At 32.4% G+C, this 21,357-nt stretch overlaps 5 protein-coding genes across 5 annotated transcripts; 2 read left to right on the top strand and 3 right to left on the bottom strand.

Annotated features, from left to right (window-relative positions):
• Positions 1-1,401: 1,401 nt before the first annotated feature.
• Positions 1,402-5,486, bottom strand: LOC139093781 (repetitive organellar protein-like). The gene is made up of 2 exons (XM_070644608.1): positions 5,446-5,486; positions 1,402-1,990 (listed from the first exon to the last, which is right to left on the bottom strand). Exons 1-2 carry the CDS (start codon positions 5,484-5,486, stop codon positions 1,402-1,404), a joined length of 630 nt encoding a protein of 209 aa, XP_070500709.1.
• Positions 5,487-6,201: 715 nt separating this feature from the next.
• Positions 6,202-10,905, bottom strand: LOC139093779 (uncharacterized). Its single transcript, XM_070644607.1, has 3 exons — positions 10,861-10,905; positions 7,081-7,136; positions 6,202-7,015 (listed from the first exon to the last, which is right to left on the bottom strand). Exons 1-3 carry the CDS (start codon positions 10,903-10,905, stop codon positions 6,202-6,204), a joined length of 915 nt encoding a protein of 304 aa, XP_070500708.1.
• A 2,916-nt stretch (positions 10,906-13,821) lies between these two features.
• Positions 13,822-15,931, top strand: Art3 (arginine methyltransferase 3). Its single transcript, XM_070644437.1, has 4 exons — positions 13,822-13,916; positions 13,970-14,199; positions 14,257-15,059; positions 15,120-15,931. The coding sequence occupies exons 1-4, from the start codon at positions 13,898-13,900 to the stop codon at positions 15,613-15,615; spliced, it is 1,548 nt and encodes a 515-aa protein (XP_070500538.1). The 5' UTR covers positions 13,822-13,897; the 3' UTR covers positions 15,616-15,931.
• Positions 15,932-15,933: 2 nt separating this feature from the next.
• Rpn11 (regulatory particle non-ATPase 11) lies at positions 15,934-17,435 on the bottom strand. Its single transcript, XM_070644438.1, has 2 exons — positions 17,227-17,435; positions 15,934-16,998 (listed from the first exon to the last, which is right to left on the bottom strand). The coding sequence occupies exons 1-2, from the start codon at positions 17,249-17,251 to the stop codon at positions 16,091-16,093; spliced, it is 933 nt and encodes a 310-aa protein (XP_070500539.1). The 5' UTR covers positions 17,252-17,435; the 3' UTR covers positions 15,934-16,090.
• Positions 17,436-17,727: 292 nt separating this feature from the next.
• Positions 17,728-21,187, top strand: Ced-12 (engulfment and cell motility Ced-12). Its single transcript, XM_070644486.1, has 3 exons — positions 17,728-19,966; positions 20,510-20,661; positions 20,726-21,187. The coding sequence occupies exons 1-3, from the start codon at positions 17,977-17,979 to the stop codon at positions 20,750-20,752; spliced, it is 2,169 nt and encodes a 722-aa protein (XP_070500587.1). The 5' UTR covers positions 17,728-17,976; the 3' UTR covers positions 20,753-21,187.
• Positions 21,188-21,357: the final 170 nt, after the last annotated feature.

The following is a 21,357-nucleotide window of genomic DNA, read 5'->3' as shown; positions in this document are numbered from 1 at the left end:
GCATTAATTGAAGGCGGAAAATAATTCATTGATTCATGAAACGCAAAAAAATCAGTTCTTTTATTATTGTTATTAACATCTATCATAGTTTCATGTTATTGTTAAATCATACGGAATTATAGACCCTTGGACAAATGTTGGGGTGGGTTTTTGGATGTGAAACTGTTTACAGACGTTCTTTAAACGCGGCAATAGGCCCCCATGCGCCTCAGCCAAGGAATTAAGGCAGTAAGTTATGCTTGGAACTCTGTTGGTTCTGACATATGTTCAGTTAGGCTTGTTGTTTGCATCAATTAGAAGGAATTGGTCTCATCTTTGAATGTTATGAGTTCGCAACTAATGCCAATTGAAACTGAATGACTCGCGAGCATTAAGGATTGGCAACTTGTGTCCAATTAGTTCTCTAAATTTATCTTTTAGAAGATTTGAAGTCATTGAGCTAGAACTGATGATTGATGAGCTTATATTTAAGTCTTTTACCCAACTGAGAAACTCAAGTGACAAATAACTGAGTCATCTTTATGTTAAGAGCATTGTAAGAACGACTGTGTATTTCGGCACACTAGTGTGACATGAAAAGTCTCAGGTATGTCTCAACAATGCTTCCAGAAACCCAAAATTTGATGATTTTGTAAAAATTTATTGATTTAATTTGAAAAAAGTTAATGAAAAATAACTAAAATATCAAATTTAGAGCTACCTTTTTTGAGATTTTGGAGCTAAAGAAGACCTTTGCAGTCAATCATTCACAGAGCATGAAGTCCACTCGGATTTTGTATTGAAAAGTCGACTCAAGTGGATTCCAGTCCATATCATGTTGACTCATTCGAGATCTGATCATTCATTGCATAATTTCTAAGATTCTGTTTAATTTTTCAATTTACTGAGTAGTCCCTGAACATCCAAGACATGTAATGTCCATTTGGACAACCTTTGAGTTCTATTGAATGATTCAAATCGCTCTCAAACTAATGAAAAACCTAACAATCACCCCAAATAGCACAAGTTGGATTATCGATTCAAAATCCGACACTAACGTAAGTCTGATGTGACGACTTAACGTTTATTGTTACAAATTTGAGTTTGTGACACAAGATTCAAGATCGATTAACCAATTAGTGCTATTCAGATACTATATAAGCATCAAAAGATCATCATAAGATCATCAAAAACCTAACAACATTTCCCCAAGGGTCGTTATTAACATTAATTTAAATGTATACAAAAAACAATACTTTCAGCACAACTATCAATTACTTATCATCAATCAGAATTCATATTATACTTATCACCTAGATACCTGAACAACACAAACATTTTCAGACAGTAACTTAGTAACTTTATGATCATTGATCATTTCCTCATAAAATTACGCAATACTGCCTTGTTTCCTGTTATTTCTTATGGATGTGTGTTTTGGAAGGAGTAGCTACCATGTTCGCTTCCATGACTGCTTCCATGGCTGCTTCCATGTTCGCCTCCATAACTGCTTCCATGTTCACCTCCAAAATCAGATGATGAGTCTGATGATGAGACATCAGGATGAACATGCTTATAATGATGATGAAGATGTTCATGTGAAATTTCCTCTTTGTAGATTGGCTTTGGCTTCTTAATTTCATATTCTTCGTGAACTTCTTTGTGGATTTCAGCAGGCTTATATTCCTTATGAATCTCTGGCTTGTGATGGTATTCCTTATGAATTTCGGCTGGCTTGTGATGGTATTCCTTATGAATTTCGGCTGGTTTATGAATGACTTCCTTATGAACCTCTGGTTTATGATGGAATTCCTTATGAATCTCAATAGGCTTATGATGATATTCCTTATGTATCTCAATTGGCTTATGGATTTCTTTAATGATTGGCTTTATTTCCTCTTTGATGATTGTTTGCTTATGATGTACATGAAGTGGCTTAATTAAAGTATGGGTGTGCTTTTCCTTCTTTAATTTCACTGGTACATGGATTATGATTTTTCTATGACGGCCACTGCATACATACGAATTACGTACAGATGAGAATTATGGAAAAGATAGCAAAATGTCAATTATTAAATTGCAAATTGATTATAATGTGTAATTTGAAACTCACGCTTCTGTCTCAGTTATTATTATACATAATATAACGAACAGTGAGATCAACTGGAACAAAATTAATCATTATTTTGTAGGCATTGTATCGTTTTTGTAATTTTATATCATAATATTTTATGTTTAATAAGACGTGAGGAGATTGATTGTGGTTTTCTGGGAATTTTATTAGAGAACTATGGATTGAGTTGGAATTTTTATTGCTTTTTTAATAGGAAATTAAGGGGTTTTTTCTAAAATTTCCAGAAACTTTCTTAATATGCTCTTAAATGGGTCTATTATGCCTTGGAAGCTTTGGAATATATTCACAAATATTCACAAGCAATCCCAAATTTGTATGAATTATTCTCAACATTCCAGAGTATCCAGACATGGTTTTCTATTAATAGAGACCTTGTACAATCAATAGGCAAGCAGATGAGCGATAGAGCTTGCTCCAGACATCATCAATGGCATGTCATGGCTCACAATCGAACTGGTAAGTAAAGTCTTTCACTTATTGGTATAAAATATTGAAAATTTTGCTTAATTTAGCATTAATTCCAATTTTTCAATTCATATTCTTCCTTTTTTGTTAATTTTTAATCAAAATTCATCAACAGCACTAAAATTCAGTCCATAAATTCCGAACAATTCACAATAAACCACAGCGTTATCTCCTCTTGTCTTTCACTATAACTATAATATCACCATTAATCCACTGCAATTTAAATCTTACCGTAAATTTTAATTCCATATTTCCTTTTGTAATATTAAAAATATCCGATTTTAATGAAAATTAAGCACCAAAACTCTATAAACTTAGCCACGTTATTATACTGAAAGTTGGATGATTTGTAATTGCATTTTCGGAACTGCACAGGCTTTTATGAGAAATCTACAAAAAAGTGCATTCGCGCTCATCTTCAATAGCTATTCATATGGTATGTGTGAGTCTTCATCCCCTCTCTTGATGATGCGCTAAGTACTTGTAATTAGAAAATAGCGTGAGTGAGAATACAAACACAAAATGTGTATTTAATATTTTTAGGAAATTTTTTTTCGCGCGCAATTTTGCTGTGTGATTGAAAATGTTTTTTGTTTTGTTTGAAGAAAAGTAAATAAACAGTGAAGTTGTGAGAAGAGTTTGAGGTTTGATCACTTATGGTTTTGAACGATTGGGTTCATTAGCATGTTAAATATTGATGTCTATTCCATTTTAAGTCTCGAATTTCCGTATCAAATTCATGCTACGATGACCACCTCGTCCTAAGAAGTCATCTCGTCCAGCTTGTTCATTGACCATCAAACTTTAGAGATTATAGTCACTTATTCGCAGGGCATACGGTGGAGGAAAAGGGAAACATCTAGCCCAAGCTGACATGAGTCTAATATGACGTCAATTTTCACCAAATCTGGCCTTAGATTAGAATCATGTCATTCTGGCTTGGGATTTTCCGTCATTTTCACAAAATGTGCTTTCTGGACAACTAACTGAATTTCTGCATGTCTAGAAAATTTTCATATAACTTCCCGAATCAATTCAAAAGTTATCAATAGGCGATGAATGTAGAATTAGCTTTTTTTTGCCCACTTGTACTTGTACCGACTGGATTCTTAATTCAAAAATCTTAAATCCACACTAATCGTCCTATTTATCTTCAAAATCTCTAACAAAAGACATAAACCTTCAATATTTCCCATAATTATCATATTGTCACAAATTTAATGCCAGCCTATTAAGACTGAGACTCTTCGCTACGCATTCCACGCATTCTTCTCATTTTAAAATACATAATATGAATGCAGATAATTGTGGCATGAAAAACATAAACAATTGCACAATAGTGTAGTGGCATCTCAAATATTACAATTTTTTTTATAATAGACATGCTGAGAAATTGGAACAGAAAGAAAACATAAGTTAGTAATCGAATCATGTACATGTACATCATGATTATCATAATAGTAGTTGCATATATGCACAAATGTTGCATTTTTTTCTGTTGATGCACAAAGCTATTCTTTAATTGTGGGGTTGAAGCATGGTGGAAACATTTTTCGTAAGGTTGGGTGTGAAATTTTGAGTTTCTTTGTGGTGATTTTGGGAGAAATTGGATGAAATTTGTAAGAATTTGGGAATATTTCGATAATTTACATGAATTTGAGCCAACTTTTGTATGAAACTTATGTTCAATATTTAGCCCTAGCAGACAAATAGCTTATTGACAAGATATTTTATGGATTTACAGTACCTAAAATCGGTCCCTTTGCCTGTTAAGTCAGGAAAAAATTTGTAACTTCAATTGTGATAATTCAAGCATCTTATTTCATCAACTGATCAACAATTAATGCTCTAAAATTGAAAATATTTCCAAAAATCCCTAATTACTACCAAAATCATCGCAATTTAATTTATTAAGTAACAAAATGTAAACATCAGTAATAAATTGCTGTAAAAAATCAAATATGAATAGTTAGTCGTTTTGTTGGCGTGCTTAATTTGCGTTTTACTGCTCTAGATTCATGCAAATATGGAATAAGTACAAAAAAATTCATTTCTTTCATTTCCATGAATTAATTCAAACAGAAAAAAATTAAAGAAAGGCATTGAAAGTGCTTTTTTTTTGAATTTTAATAAATTCATGATTAATTCATATTCATGTTGCACATTTTAATGACCGAATGTCATTCAACTTCAAAATATTATTTCATGTTTTCAATCCGGAACCTTGAACTTAAAGGAATATATTAAAATGCTTTAATGATGTAATTGAAATTATTTTTAAAACATTTTTCACGGTTATTAAAATTTAATTAATTTAAATAAGAACAACGGAAGTGGTTGTAAGTTATCTATCATCACCTGCAACTGATGATGACTTGTGTGTTCAAAATACTTTAATATCCAGTTAAAAGTTTCTTTAAATTTGATAAATTACTCTCTTCAAAAATGATTAATTGTTATTTCGAACCCTCCACAAATTAATCTACGAACTGGCCACTGATGTAGTTTTTGGATGAAATATGATTAAGAATTAAAAAGGCTTCCAGTTACATAAGTATGTAGATGAATAAGATCAGTGGTTTTTGATAAGAATTGAAAATTAAAGTCAGAAACCCGTGACATTCCGAATAGTACAAATCGTTAAATCAACCCAAAAATCGACCTTAAGGGTGTACCTGACTTGGTACTAGCAAAACAAAACCACTTTGTATCCGAAATGTGTAATTTGACGAAATGTGCTGCTTGGGAATAGCTTGCATATTCTAATTGTCATGTGACATCCAAAACACGTGAATTGTTTAACCTATAATCAATTTCTGAACCAAATTCCACAGAGAATAGATCACCAGTAATCAGTTCCAAATTACCATAAACAAATTATTCCCAAGAAGTCACTAAACATTCCCATTCTCACAAACTATTCCGCTTATCTCCAAATGACACAAAAATTCAAAAGAAGTCATCCACGCTTTTTCTGTTCTTCTTGCAGCTCAACATGAAAAATGTTCTACACGCGATGCGACAAACCCAAAAAATTACCATACAAGATAAAATGGCTTGAGTGTGATCATGAAAAATGAGTTCCAGTTCTGAAAACAAAAGTGACTAATCATGGAAATATTTTGGAATTTTAAAGTTGTTTTATTCATCGTTTTACAAAATATAAAAATAGCTTCTGTGATAAGACAGAAATGTCTCTTATTTTATAGTTCGGATTAAGTTTATTAAGTTTTACATCTAAAATGAGAATTGTTTTCAGTCATTAAATTCTTAGTTTTTTGTTGTTTAAGGTTAAGTAGAGTTTTTTGGGATTTTATGGAAGTTTTGGGGATTTTTTGGAGTTTATTCAAGTGTAATTATATGCATTTGGCCGTGTGACAGTGCTACTAAGTGACAGGAACTGAAGAGCATAGCTAGATAGCTTCCAGAATGAAATTCAAGGTTCAATACTGGATTTGGAATCACACTCGTGTGATTTGGGTTGTATCAATCGATAAATTAGCGATATTTCCTGTCTAATGGCTCAAATTGCTTCAAAATCTCTTCCATTCCATTTTCACCTAGAATACCCCACAAAATTCTAATCTACTCTAAATCTAATCCAAATTCAATAATTAATTCTATTACTTTGCTTCTTCCTCAATATCATCAAACACTAACGGCGTTGCCTGCGTTGTTGTAGTCGTGCTACTCTCAGTCGTTGATGCTGCAACCGGCAAACTCTCATCGGCTCTCTTCTCAGCTAAATTTGGTGAAACTTGAACAGCAACCGGACACATACATGGAACGAATTTTACACTATTTTGTGGTGCAATTGGTGTGATGGATGTTGGAATGAACTGATAAGTCACTGGATCAGCTGTATATTGTTGGAATTGCTGTTCATTGTTGATCAATCGTCCTGAGAATTGATTTGCTGATGCGTCGTCATATCTGTAGTGATATTGTTGATTATTGTAGTAAGGAAATCCACCATAATTTGAGTTTTGTTGTGGCAACTGTCTCTGAATTGACTGTCCATAATCACTACGTGAAAATGCACCGTAATCGACTCTACCGAATGATTGTGGAATTGGCTGTGAACCAGAAAATTGAGGTGATTGTGTTGTAGTCGTTGTGGTTGTTGGCTGTGGCGTTGTTGTAGTTGTCGTCGTTGTTGAAGTTGTTGACGGACTTGTTGGAGCCTGAGTTGTTTCAAATTCTTGTGGAATTTGAGTATTTGGTGCTTGTTGCTGTGACAATGACTGGATGGATGATGAGAATGGATATGAGCTTCTTTGTGATTGCTGATTTCTTACTTGATAAGTTGTAATTGGTGCTAATGGTTGTGGGAAGGCTACTGGATGGTAAGCGAATGCACGGATATATGAGACTGGATATTGCCGAAGGTTTGGTGGAAGTGGTGTGGATGGATTTATTGGAAGTTGAATTGGTTCTCTAGATTTGTTTAAATAAAATGAAATTTAGTTGCTGGATTTAAGTTGGTTAAGTTTCGTGCTTACCTATTCTCTCGACCCCACCAAAAAGCATCGCACATACTTAGAAATCCGATGAGAAACTGTAAAGAAAAATATATTTTTAATTTTATGGATTTGTTATAATAAATTAAAGTAATAAAAATTAAAAGGAATTATGATTCACATGAGTTGTTGATAAACTTCCAAGCGTTGAAGTTAAATCGACATGATATATTTTATTAGTTTTTTTATAGTCTTAGCCTCATTGCACCTTTTTGTTGTAGGAATGAATACGTTTTTATCGTGTTTGGAAGATTTGGCATGATTGAATGATATTAAGGTAAGTTTGAAATAAAGTTTTTGAATTTTAAAAAAGATGAAAAATTCGTTAAAATTTCTATTTTTTTGCAGAATGAAAAATTAAAAGTGCTATTAGAAACTATTTTGAAGATCCAGCTTTCGACGAATGTATTAATGGACAATCATTTTCAAAAAATTTCTATTTTGAATGCGGCTGTAATTTTTTTTTTTTTTTTAAATATGAAATGGCAGAATGGCGTGTGTAAGGGTATTTTAAGAGTTTTTGTCTAATTTATAATAAACCGAAATTCTTAAAAAAAAATGACGAATTCCATTTGAGATTTTATGTGATTTATATCTAATCTTAATTGATATTAAAATGCCAAATTTCAAGAAAATGAAGTAAGTTTTACTGAATTTTAACTAGAAATTAGAGTAAATTGAGAACACGCTCGCGACATGCTTAACTAGTATATTTAAGTAGAATAAGATTTTGGAATCATGTTCATTGTCTATTAGAGTCGAGTTTAATTTGGAATTGAGTCTCCTTTTTATTCAAAATTCGAGTCGACTTCGAAATTTTCCAAAGTCTTGCTTTAAGTTTATCATCAATTAAATTAAAAATTGATGTCTTTTGGCTTAATTTGCTTTAAAGACTTTTTAAAAAAAAAACCTTTTAAATTATAAGCCTTTTAATAGCTTCTTAATATTTTAAAATTTAATTTTCATTTTCATTAAAATTTATTTTAAATCTTTTAAAATTTATTTAAATTGGAATTGCCGATTTCGCAGAATCTTCTGATATTATTTTTATTATTTTAAAGCTCTTTATTCAGTTTAACTTCATATTCATGATCTATGAAAATTCAATTCATATAATTTTCATTCATATCGCTTCCCATTTCACTCTCATATTAATTTCATTATTTGCAAAAAAAAAAGCTCATAATTATTCTAAATGATCGGATTTATGCTCGATGTAACTTAATCAAAGGAAATTGAACTATTTTTTTAATCGCACGTCTAAGACGAACCGCGGATTGTGTAATCAACATATAGTCTCTGTAGCTCACATGTGATTATCATGTTTGCTGTTTATTTAATTAACCAAATCGCTTCTCATTACACAAATTGTTCGTTTTGGATTAAAAATAACGCTTATGATTCCGACACGAAAAAAAAACTTTTTCTTATTGCCTTTTTCCTCTTTTTTTTTTGCTTTCTTTCCATTTTTGCATAAATTTTAAAAAAAACTGCTTTTTAATTTAACTAAATTAAAAATTCACACACCACAAATTTTAATCCAGACATTTGAATTTTGTTTATTTTTTTGACTAATTAAAAAAAAATCTTTTTTTATGCACTAAATAATCCAATGAATAAGTCTCTGCTGCTGCTGCTGATGTCCAACTTTCGTCTTCACTTAATATCCACTGAATTCACACTTGTAAAATGTTGAAAAAATTATGTAACTAAAATTAGTTAGAACAATTTCTTTTATAGTCGAAAAAGACATCTCTCCCCACCACATTTTATATACTCATTGTTCTTATGGTGCATTAAGAGATATCCCTTAACCATTTCCCTGCTTTCTTTATAGAGAAAATAAGAAATGATAGAAAAGTAAGTTGAGTTAAAAGAGTGAACGAAGCGCAATTTTGAGAAAGTTGGTTTGGAGAGCTTTTGAGTTGAATTTTTGTCGGATGACACATGAATGGCACACTTTGAGGTACTGACCGGCTCATTCGACCCTACCAATCAAAATATAATTCTGAATTATCTGTCTTATTGCTCAACTGTTCACTATTGACAATTAAGAGTTGTTACAATGGCCATGGAGCTCTTGATCGGAATAATATAGTCAGTAAGTACCGCTACGACGTCTTCTTGACAGCAAAATGTATAATTATCGTGAAAACAATCTCAGCTCTCACCGTGATAGCTAGTTTTGATCCATTTTTTATGGCCTGAAAAAAATTTGCTAATTGCGCTCGAGGCATATTTTTTAAGAACCGATTCTTTAGAATAAAGTCTTAATGAAGTAAGATATAACTTCATCACTCCCCAAAAACATTGTTTGAGTATGTTCACCATAAGACCAGAGCCAAGTAAGAGTTTAAGATTGAGAAGTGGAGTTTAACGTGAGTCCGTCATAACGACGAAGACACAAGGTACATTTTTAGTCTTTTTCATGAACAGCACAATGCGTAGGGCATCGTTTCGACCATATTAACAAAAAATTGTGATGTTGCTCTGGCTAGTCACGGTGACAGCTGATTTCGACTCATATTAACTGCGAAAACGCAATTCACCGCATTGTATTGCTTGGTTTTGACGTCATATGTCATCTTAGTCATCCGTAGTTCTACTCTGCCAGCCATACAATACCATGTATCAGTATCAAATAAGAAAAAGAGAAAACCATCAAAAGACAAACTGCACTCCAGTTCTCAACACAGCTTAAGTTACAAAAGAGTGAAAGAATAAAAACAAAAAAACAAAATTCTATCAAGCTAGCCAAGTGGTTTCTTTTATTCCTCTCTTATTTTATTCTGTTAATTTATCACACGCATTGAGAACATTTTCGTTCTTTTTATTTCTTTACATGAGATACATAGATATGAAGAGAATAGCATAAGACTTTAAAAAATACATGATACGTACGCCCGAAATGCATTTCGTAAAAAAATATTAAAAAACTTCATAAAAAGAACGAAATTCTTGTTGGTTTATGTCATATCAATCAATTTCGGACAGTATTTTAATTATAAATGTCATCGGAAAAAGTCATGGATCAGAACATTTCTATAATAATGATTCAGGTTCCTTTAGAACATTTCAGACTTAAAGAATCTTCGGCTTGATTATGCTTTGAAGATTAAAATTTCAAAAAAAAAATCTTTAAGGGAGTTGAATAGAAGCAGAAAGTGTTTGTCGTTGGGCGGATAAAAGTCATGGTTGGCTGTGGAATCTTGATAAGAATTAAAATTTTTAAGACCATAAAGAATTTTAATTTGGAAAATGAGTGATAAATTGAGTTTTTGAACTGTAGGCTGTGGTACTGAAAGTTCATGTTTGTGGTTGGCTTTGGATGTGTGCATCTTCATGGTTTTTGTTGATAAATGGTGATTACACCCACGAGTAAACAAAGCTGTTTTTAAATGACCGCAAAATAATGTAGAATTATGAATTTTCTCATGAATTTTGGACATAATTTCTTCTATTTCAAATAATTCAAAGCTTCCTACATTAATTGTTCAATATTAGCATCCAATAAATTATTTATTAGTTACTTTAATCAGGAAATTCAATTAAATACATTCTTTGAAACATTTTTTGCAATTTAAACTTACAAAATGTAAACAAAAAGGGTGTGAAACTATGCCTGCAAATTAAATTTGAATCCTAAATGTCCGTTAATTTTGAAATTGTCTTCAATTATAAAAATCATAGCAGAAAAGCATGAAGAAGTGAAAATGACACTTCTTTCTGCGTCAGTCAACAAAAGACTATCCAAGAACTAACCTTGCGTGCAAATAATTGATTCATAGGCTTTTCTAAAATTTTCATTTCCGCTAAGCACACACTGCTGATCACCAAAATATCCAAAAATTTCACCTTTCTAATGAAGATGTCACTTGCTTACATGTATTCTATCACATTATGTTGAAGAATGCAGAGGAGGAATTGAGACATGACATGTCAATTGATGTAACAAGTAAATTATAGAGCACAAACCATATACTTTTTATGTCAAATCATTGCCCTTCGGCATCTTGTTTGATTCTTTCTTTAAAAATGTCTTAATCATGATATCAACATAAGAATTACCTGTTGATGATGATTTTATGCTTTTTGTTTTATGTTTTTATAGAGTCAACATTAATTTGTTCTACAGCATTAGCTCGAAATGAATGGAAATTTCTTGGTTTGAGGAAGTCTTTTTGCTTGATCATTTTGAGGCATAGAAATGTTGACTTTATTTGATTATGGATGAATGAACTGTAGAAATTGATTGACAATGTTTTGGTGAATTTTATTAGTTACGGAATGTGTGTGGCTTCTTTTTGGATGATTTGCTTGGGTTGCTTGGATATTACACACAGTTTAGGGACATTGAAGTTGATTTTAACAAACAAATGATTAATTTTTGATTATTGTAAACAAACTAAATGTTTATAGGAAAGGGGTTTGAAACTACACTTAAAAGAGGAATTTAACTAAGCAACTTCGAATTCAATTTAAAAATCCAATGACCGTTGATATATTCTAAATAATTACTGTAATAAAATTCATTTTAGAGGCATTCTGGCTAACCAATAATAATCCTTGTCTACAGCACCATCAAACCACATCCACTCGCACATGTAAAGCACTCCAACTCACAAACGACCATGACCTTTCAGTTTCATTTTCACTTCACGCATTGAAATCGATTGTTTTTCCTCATCGCGATTTATTGAACATCATAAACTCATTTATCAAAACCTGAATGGACCAGAATTAGTAAATTGATAGCTTCTATTTTTCATCAGTACAAATACAGCTTCCAGTTGTATGTTATATGCATATTACTAATGATTTCAACCAAATTTCAAGTGAAATGATCTTTTTTTTTAAGCATAACAAAATGAATTTGAGAGCAACATGGTGCAAACACAATCAAATAAAAATCATGCAGTTGGAAATCAATCAGTAATGTGAATGAAATGATGTCTGGTAATGGATGAGGTTCCTTGTGATGGTTTTTTGGGAATTATTGGGTGTTGTTTGCTTGTTTGGAATGTTGATGAATGGATAACTTGTTCTGTTCATGAATCCTAGAGTAGACAATGATAAGGAATGAGTTTTAGTACTCAAAGTAGATATTCAAACTAAAGAATTCAACTTCCTTCAAATTTACAACCAAAACTTCAAAAATCCCACAAAATTTCCCCAAAGAACATCCACAAATCTTCAAAAATTCCACATTACATTACCCCACAGGTGGGTGATCAAATTGAATTTGAGTAGATTAATGAATTTTCATGCTGACTGCTTAAATTTTCATTGGTCCGAAACAAATTCTTTAAAGATTCTTATTTTTTTTGCCTTAATCGAACACTTGCGGGTGGCGCTGAATTCTTCATTTGTTTTAGAATCAAAAAAAGCAATTTTATGCATTGATGACAATGGATTGTTTTAGGGTTAGAATTCTTTACGGTCATGGCTGATGAGTTTGTTTTAAGAATATTTTAACCTTTTTCCTTGTGACCGTGGCTTCTTCTTGTAATTGTGGACGGCACGCAACCATTCTAACACATCATTATTATTACAGTTCATTCTTAGAAATTACATAACATTATTTTTCGATTTTTATCTATTTTCAAACTTTAAGAACAATGAATGATGGCTGAAAAGCTAATTTGCTGATGAAGCTAAGCCCGAGATGGCCATAGCATGGTTAGTTCAATCTGTAGTCGATTTGTGCTCTAATTTAGAGCTATTAATAACATAAATTCACAATAATGTTTATTCTTTGGAGTTTAACAACAGACTGACAAAAAGGGGTCTTCAACTATGTACAATAAATATTATTCAAATCTCAAATGACCGTTAAAGCATATTTCAAATGATTTCTCACTGAAAATCTCAAAATAACCATGTAATGTGCTACCCGGCACTAAAGCAAGCCCCACAAAATGTGAAAGAACTTTCATCAGCACGCTAAATAATTCTAAACAAGAATGAAAGTAATTTTGCTTTTGGCCATTTCATCGTCATAGAATTGTTATTAAAATCTATTTCAAAGAGAGATACCCAAAAAAGAGACTCTAATTAACTTGCAATAGAAAATTATAGGTTTTTGGATTTCTTTTCTCCTGACTTTTTATTTTATCAACACAGTTTATTCATTAGCTTCTTGTTTGTAGACAAAGGGCTAATGAACTCTTTTGGATGATTAAAGAAATGAAGAATTCCTGTGGATTTTAATTCATAATAAATAGTATTTACAGAACAATACGCATTTAATTCTTAGAAATTTCATGTTAAGCCTGGAATATAGTAATTTGAACTTGAAAAATTGAGAGTGAAAAGGTGTTCGATGTCATGGTGGGAATTGAGAAATTTTTTAATAAATTTTGTCTCATTTATCAATTTTTTATTGGGGAATAGATAGTATTGTGGATTAATGTCTTTCCTTGAATGTGTAATTATGTCATTTAACAATGTAATCAATTTCAAATATGTTTGAAAGAAATCAATGTTATTCTTAATTTTTAGGACGATAAAATTGCCAATTTTCTTTATACTCCTGCATCAAATTACATTTTTGATATAGTATTTCCAATTTTCTGCTGATTCTATATGTAAAATTCATGATTGCATCATTTAAATCCATTTAAATTCAATTCTTTACAATTGTTGATATAAATTGTTTCATTGCTATAAAAATCCTCCAACGTATTTTAAAAATTCAAATTTAAATGTTTATAGCAAATCCATGTGTTAGCAAAACAGTAAACAAAAAAACTTGGAAAATTCTCATCTCCTCAAATATTTAATTAACTAAGCATTTACAATGGCATCTGATGATGATGGTGAGTAGATAACTACCCAATACGTAACATCCATTAATTAATTTCCCTTACAGATCTTCCTGAATTGGTAAACGCAGACAATGTAGAATCTTCTGATGATTCGGACGAAGAGAAATGGGAAGAAATTAAAGATGACAATGATGAGGAAGAGACAGTCTGTCTATTCTGTGAAACCAAGTTTTCGTCAATAGAAAAAGCAGTTCCTCATTTGGAGCAAGTTCATCAATTTGATTTGAAAACTTTAAAGGCAAAATATTCTATGGATTTCTACAGTTATATTAAGGTATGGGCTTATAACATTCTTTATCATTGGATGTACTGAAAATAAGAATACTTTTAGCTAGTAAACTTCATCAGATCCAACAAAATCACAAATCCTAAGGATTTAACGTCCACAGACAATTCTCCATTGTGGCTGGATGACAAATACATGAAACCGGCTGCAGACTATGAGTCATGGCTGTCATACGATTTTGATGAACTTGAAATAAGTGGACCAACTTCAGAAAATGACAAAATCATTGAAGATTTACGAAATGAGTTGAGAACTAAGGATCAGTTACTGCAACAAGCACTTGATGACATGGAAAAGATGAAGGAAAGCTACAAAAGATTAATAGGAAAAGAAGAACCAACCACAATTGTACAAAAGAAAAAGAATCATGGAACTGGAGTTGCTAGTGTAAGCCTCGATGCTGACAGTTCCTATTTTGAGTCTTATTCCCACTTTTCCATCCATCACTCAATGCTCAGCGATACAGTCAGAACCGAAAGTTATCGTGATGCAATTTTGAAGAATCCTGATGCATTTAAAGACAAGGATGTGCTTGATATTGGCTGTGGAACTAGCATTTTGTCACTTTTTGCAAGTCAGTCAGGAGCCAAGAATGTCTATGCTGTAGATCAGTCAGACATTATTTACCATGCGATGGAAATTGCACAAATTAACAATTTTAATAATGTAAAGTTCTTAAAAGGACGATTAGAGGATATTGAGATGCCATTTGAGAAGGTAGACATTATAATATCGGAGTGGATGGGTTACTTCCTGTTCTTTGAAGGCATGCTTGACAGTATCATTTATGGACGGAAAAATTATCTTAAAGAAGGTGGACTTATATTGCCGAATAGATGCAATGTTAGGTAAGAATCGCTATGAATAGCTATTAAGCATAAAATATCTAATGCCTCTATTAATTCCAGCATCGTCGGCTATGGATGTGAAGACCGCTACAACAATTTCATCAAATTCTTTGATAATGTCTACGGCTACAACATGAAATGCATCCTTAAAGACATCCTTCGTGAAGCTCATGTCGAAAAATGTCATGATGAATTCGTGCTGACCAAACCCAACATAGTTTGTGAATTAGACATCAACACATGCGATTTAAGCTACTCAAACTTCACATACGATTTCTCACTGGAAGTGACAAAAGATTCCAAAATGACATCAATTGTTGGATATTTCGATACATTCTTTGATCTGCCACAAGAAAATGTCTCATTCTCAACATCACCGGCTGCAACTCCAACACATTGGCAGCAATGTGTATTTTACTTGGACGAACCTGTCGATGTGAAAGTTGGGGATGTTGTGACTGGAAAGTTTATTTGTCAACGAGATCGAAAGGACTTGAGGTCGTTGAATATTGAAATTAGGGTATTTGATAAGGTGTTCAAGTATGAATTGAATTAAATAGGAATTAGTTAAAGAGCTTGAATTACTATTTTTGCGTACAAGTTTTACGTAAAAGTTCTACGTACAAATTTTACGTAAGAATATTTACGCACAAGTTTGTGTAACTCAAATTTTTACGTACAAGTTAACGTTACGTAGAACTTTTACGTACAACTTTTTCATCCAAGTTTATACATTTACGTACAATTCAATGTTACGTAAATTGCTTACGTTTACGTACTATTCTTACGTATAACTTTTACGTAAGCATAAAATACTAAAAATCACCAATTTATATCCTGAAATTCCCTGAAAAATCACACAATAAAAACAATATTTTCATCTAATTTAGAATTTTTTATTCACAAAATCATAAATTGCATGAGACATGGTTGTTTTTAATCAGTAATGGATTAATTAATGTATAGTTTACCGAATGAATTAAACGTTCACAATTTGAAGGATTATCATCCAAGGGAGATAGAAAATAGACTTACTTAAATACGACAGTGTCAAGCATAGCACCTAAACACTGAACAATATTATTGGACATGAGTGTATCGACTTTCTCCTCTAAGTGCCGTTTTGGATCCTGTTTGCCTACATTCTTAATTGCCAATTGTTCAGGTGTCATCTTCTCTTCCTCTTCTAATGCCTTATTGTAATTCTTTGCTAGATCAAGCATCTCACTTACCGTACCTTCATTAATGCTACAATGATCCTCATAATTAGCAAGTGTAAGTCCATCCATCCATGATTTCTTGTGCAAATTAAGGAGCATCTTTTGTTCCAATTCATTCTTTCTATAATTGATGCTTATTGAATAATAGTGACGATTAAGTCCATGAATAAGTGCTTGTACAGATGGCTTCTGTAAATGTCCCAAATTTGATGTCGTTTGTCTAGGCTCTTGTCCAAGTACTAACATGTTTGGATTAATCAGACGAAAAGCATCAATTACAACTTTGCCTTTAACTGATTGAATTGGATCAACGACAACAGCAACAGCACGTTCACTTAATGCCTCAAATGATTGTTGAGTATTAATATCGACACCTGATAACCAACATCCAAAACCAGGATGTGAATGATACCATCCAACGACCATTTCCGGTCTTCCAGTCTGTTTAAGCATATCCAACATTTTAGCTTGAAAAACTGGATCTACAGCTTCGACTGAAACACCTGTACCGGTTTGTGGCATTGCAAATACGTCAATAACTTGTACTGTATAGTCATCGACAAATTCTCCTAACATAAGACCCATTACTTCCATTGGAACTCCAGCTCGTCCGTGCTTTAACATTTTCAATAAAGCTAATGATGAGATATAAACTTGTTCTGCTGTGTCTACAACAGGAGCATCAGTCGGCGGTGGTGGCTGAGATAAACCAGGTAAGCCTTAAATAAGGAAATTTGTTGTTAGACATAGATTCAAGGGATTTTATGCAAATCATTTTCATTGTTCCATTAACCTCATTAATGACTACTTTTTTATGCACTTTTTAGGGATTAATTGTGAAATTCCTAATTATATAACTAGATAGTTCAATAAAATACCCATTAAGCAGTCAGACGAACTATAGAAACAATGAAAATTGCACAAACTTAACACAAAAATTAACTTACGTCCTAAACTCAACAAACGATCCATTTTTCACAGTTTTTTGATACTTTTAACAATGTTCTTGATGAAAATTCAATTGATTTTGATGTAGCACTTGGTTAAATTGTAGATTTATTAATTGTTGAACCTTCACACAGCACTAAAACTAATTAATTTTAATAAAGTTTACTTCAGATACGGTGATTTAGCAGAAATTTGTAAGTTTTGAAATAGTCGGCTAAGATGGCATTTGTTTTGCATAAATCGGTTAAATCATTTTACATTTCAATTTTATTTCGACCGTTAATGTTATTTACTATTTGGATGCTGGATATACGTTTTGTCGCTAATTCTGGGAATGTCAGTGATCCAGCAGAAGCTGATGTGAAAACCTAACATAAAAGCTGATAATAATCAATATAATGAATGTTTTTCATGATATTACATGTAAAGCAATTCCGTGGATAAAATGATGAGTTACCGACGTCAAGCAAGTCCATTGGGTAATATAGCAGGTCTCCCAAAGAATCATAACAAATAGTTCTTTTCAGTATTAATTTTTATCAATTTTTGTGTGATTTTAGTGTCAAATTCCTACTAAACTAGCTTATTTTTATCCTTAACTTAATTAATTAGTGTTCATCAAGTGAAATTACCAAAACAGCACTGCTCAAACAGCACAAAATTGACAAAAACAAAATTTTTATCATAAAAAGCCAAACCCAAGAAAAAAAAACAACAAAAAAAAAAACATCCAGCATAAATCGTGATTCATGCTTCCGCCAAGAGCAATAGCCGTAAAGGATGCGTCGATAGTAAAGATAGCAGTAGAGCCGCTATCTTCCGACTATCAACCGCAATTAATAGAATTCGATCAAAAGCAACCACTTGCTAGTATTATTAGTGATTTATGCACCAACTGGAATATTCCGGATTATGAGAATTACTCATTAAAATTTACAGAGCAAACAAATGCTGGATTTGTGACAGAAAAGAATCGTACAGATGTCAAGAATGGATCTGTATTAAGAATTAGTTTTAGTGCATCAAAAACTGTAAATGATTATCTTCAAATACTTCGTACTGGATCATTAATCGAACATACAAAATGCCTACAAAAACTCTCAAATCTCTCATCCGATTTATCATTTGCAATTGAGTTCATCAATAAATCGGGTCTCGATCTACTCATCGAAATGATTGAAGATGAAAAGTGTTCAGGCGAGAAACTTGAATTTGCATTAAAATCATTTGTTGAATTAATGGATCATGGAACTGTATCATGGGGTATACTCAGTGATGTATTCATAAATCGTAATATTGCCTTCATTAATCCATCGCCAACATTTCTCTCGCATCATATCATTGAATCATCGTTATCAATACTTGAGAATATTGTTCAAAATAGTCCAAGACGTTCACTTGTTGAGCATTCAGTTACATTTGAGACATTATTGAAGCTCTTGCGTGAATCGTCGCCAATCATACAACAGAATACAATTGCACTTGTTAATGCTCTGTTTATGCAAATGAATGAAGCAAAACGTCGTGTTATTGCAAGTACATTCAGCACAAAGCAATATCGTAGCGTAATTCTTGACAGTTGTGTATTAAATGCTCAAAATCGGACAGAAATGGCTCATCAATTAAGCATCTTACAGTCATTAACACTTGGTATGTTGGAACCGCGTATGAATGATCGTAATGTTGATGCTGATGCTCAGGAAAAAATTAAGGAATTGAGAAGAATTGCATTTGAAAGTGAAGGAATTGAACATGATGCGTCGTCAACTGGTCCAAGACGACAAGGACAACAGACACAACAGCATTACAAGAAACTTGGATTCAAGTATGATGTCAATCCAGTCCAAGACTTTGCAGAATCGTCACTTTTAGCACTTGATTGTATGATTTATTTCGCCAGGAACCAGACACAACATTACACGAAAGTTGTGCATGAAAATAGCTGTCGATTGGATGAATATGAATGTCCATTTGGACGTACAAGCATTGAACTTGTTAAAGTACTTTGTGACATTCTAAGAATCGGTGAAGAACCGCCAGCTGGTGAGGATCAATTCCATCCAATGTTCTTCACACATGACCATCCATTTGAAGAGTTCTTTTGTGTCTGTATTGTTGCACTCAACCGAACATGGAAGGACATGCGAGCCACAAGTGAAGATTTCTCAAAAGTCTTCGATGTTGTCCGTGAGCAAATTGTACGTTCACTAGCAACACGTCCACGTGATTTTGAAAACTTTAAGATACGAATGGCTGAATTGTCATATGCGAAAATTACTGAGATGCGACAACAGGAGAGGACAGCACGTGAAGAATGTGAATCAACAGCATCTGCAATTGTATCACTTAAGGAGAAACTTCGTCCTGAAATTATGGCATTGATTCGTGAACAGAGACTAGGATTTCTTGTTGAAGGAACTAGATTCAGTAAATTTGTACGTGGAAATCGATCAAAAGATAAGTTTTGGTATGTCCGATTGTCACCAAATCATAAAGTTCTTCATTATGGTGACTGCGATGAGAAAACAGTTCCAACACTTGACGAATTGAAAAGCGAGGTTCGTGTAAATGACATGAAGCAATTACTCGTAAACAAAGAATGTCCACATGTGAAGGAAATTAAGACAAGAGGCGGTAAACCAACAACTTTATTCTCAATTGCATATGACGATGGTGGAGAACAAAAAACGCTTGACTTTGTTGCACCTGACGACACAACGTTTAATTATTGGATAGATGGTGAGTTTCTATGGCTAACAGATGTGGAGCGTTATGAATGCATTGCATTGTTGCTCTTGAAGGTTGTCATATTACGTAGTTCTAAACATTTAACTCTGCTGACTTGTGTAACAATGAGTTTCTATGCTGAAAAGCTTTGTAGGCATCAATTTGTTGTATAAACTTTCTGCATCTAAATTTATTTTACGTAACTAAACTGTTTGTTGCAAGATTTATGCTTATGCAAGGTAGACTATGAGTTTTGAACATCTGGGATATCATGTGTAGCTATGTGTGAAGCTGTTATCATATCTTATGGTTTTTCAATGCTGTAAGAATTGTTGTCATATTGACATAACGGCCTGAAACAGCATTAATTACTGATTTGATTGCTACTTCAAGGTTGCTTAGATTCTCAGCTTCAAATTGTAACGTTCATTTGAGATTTGAATAATAATAAGTTGTACATAGTTGAAAACCCCTTTTTATACAATAGTTCAGTCTGTTTTTGAACTTCGAAGAATAAACATGGTAAATAAAATAATCCGTAACTCTCTTTTCCAGGAATATCATGTCTTTTGGAACAAAAGATGATTAGTAAGCAGATGGAAGAAGACTTTGAAACTCTATTGTCTGTGGAAATAAAGTTAAGATTACTAGATACTGAGGGAGTTGATATTTCCAAAGATGCACCTGAAATTCCACCGGAACCTGAGGTAAATATTGTCAGATCTTATATACTGTATGTTAATCCTTAATTCTTCTCATTCTATATTCCAGGACTACGAATTTAACTTTGAAGGCTAGAAAGTTGGGTGCCAACACGTGAATCTTTTGATGCCAAAGCAGTTTTTTAATTTTATTTTTAAAATTTCCTTTAAGTCATTCTTAAAATTTAGTCAAATAACAAGACAGTTGAGTCAACAGGAAGTGACCATACACGGAAAGAAAAGACAACAAAATTTTCGGTTCTTTTACTTCCATTAATTTTATTTTTATTGTATACGGCCAGTGACAGTTGAAGATCATTGGATAATGTGAATGACAAAGTATATTCATTTTGAGATTTTTTTGTATGTCTATTTTAACCATTTTAATGACTTCCATTTTTAATTAACTATAAGTAAGACATTATTTCCACTATTGAAATGATTATTTTAATCAAATTTAGACTTTATGTAGACTTTTTCTCGTGCAATCAATGTCCGATTAATAAAATTATCAATTTTTTTTATTCAATAATACTTTGTTGTGTCTATTTTATTATTGTAGATTAAGCTGAATTGTGTAATTAAGGATTATTGCTGTTCTTTTTCATAACGGTCAAAATGTATTTGAATTTCGTAACAGTTGAAAAGTTTCTATAAATGCAAAACTTTTGTTTACACGCTTTTGGTTGCTCTTTGCCGGCT

This window comes from Chironomus tepperi, unplaced genomic scaffold (genome assembly GCF_022539635.2).
Source record: "Chironomus tepperi strain 1889 unplaced genomic scaffold, CSIRO-AGI_Ctep_v1 contig_337, whole genome shotgun sequence".
Lineage (NCBI taxonomy): Eukaryota > Metazoa > Arthropoda > Insecta > Diptera > Chironomidae > Chironomus > Chironomus tepperi.
Note: the sequence above shows the minus strand (reverse complement) of the source record. Positions and strands in the feature narration are given on the sequence as shown.

What these genes read in the sequence shown, in the direction of transcription:
- Ced-12 (XM_070644486.1), top strand. Translation starts at nt 17,977, where the DNA reads ATGCTTCCGCCAAGAGCAATAGCCGTAAAGGATGCGTCGATAGTAAAG. An exon ending in GTTTAATTATTGGATAGATG is followed by an intron (nt 19,967 to 20,509) that starts GTGAGTTTCTAT and finishes TCTCTTTTCCAG; the next exon opens with GAATATCATGTCTTTTGGAA. An exon ending in AAATTCCACCGGAACCTGAG is followed by an intron (nt 20,662 to 20,725) that starts GTAAATATTGTC and finishes TCTATATTCCAG; the next exon opens with GACTACGAATTTAACTTTGA.
- Rpn11 (XM_070644438.1), bottom strand. Translation starts at nt 17,251, where the DNA reads ATGGATCGTTTGTTGAGTTTAGGAC. An exon ending in TCGTTTGTTGAGTTTAGGAC is followed by an intron (nt 16,999 to 17,226) that starts GTAAGTTAATTT and finishes TCCTTATTTAAG; the next exon opens with GCTTACCTGGTTTATCTCAG.
- Art3 (XM_070644437.1), top strand. An exon ending in ATTTCTACAGTTATATTAAG is followed by an intron (nt 14,200 to 14,256) that starts GTATGGGCTTAT and finishes GAATACTTTTAG; the next exon opens with CTAGTAAACTTCATCAGATC. An exon ending in CCGAATAGATGCAATGTTAG is followed by an intron (nt 15,060 to 15,119) that starts GTAAGAATCGCT and finishes TATTAATTCCAG; the next exon opens with CATCGTCGGCTATGGATGTG.
- LOC139093781 (XM_070644608.1), bottom strand. Translation starts at nt 5,486, where the DNA reads ATGGGAATGTTTAGTGACTTCTTGGGAATAATTTGTTTATG. An exon ending in TTGGGAATAATTTGTTTATG is followed by an intron (nt 1,991 to 5,445) that starts GTAATTTGGAAC and finishes GTATGTATGCAG; the next exon opens with TGGCCGTCATAGAAAAATCA.
- LOC139093779 (XM_070644607.1), bottom strand. Translation starts at nt 10,905, where the DNA reads ATGAAAATTTTAGAAAAGCCTATGAATCAATTATTTGCACGCAAG. An exon ending in ATCAATTATTTGCACGCAAG is followed by an intron (nt 7,137 to 10,860) that starts GTTAGTTCTTGG and finishes TTTTCTTTACAG; the next exon opens with TTTCTCATCGGATTTCTAAG. An exon ending in TGGTGGGGTCGAGAGAATAG is followed by an intron (nt 7,016 to 7,080) that starts GTAAGCACGAAA and finishes AAACAAATCTAG; the next exon opens with AGAACCAATTCAACTTCCAA.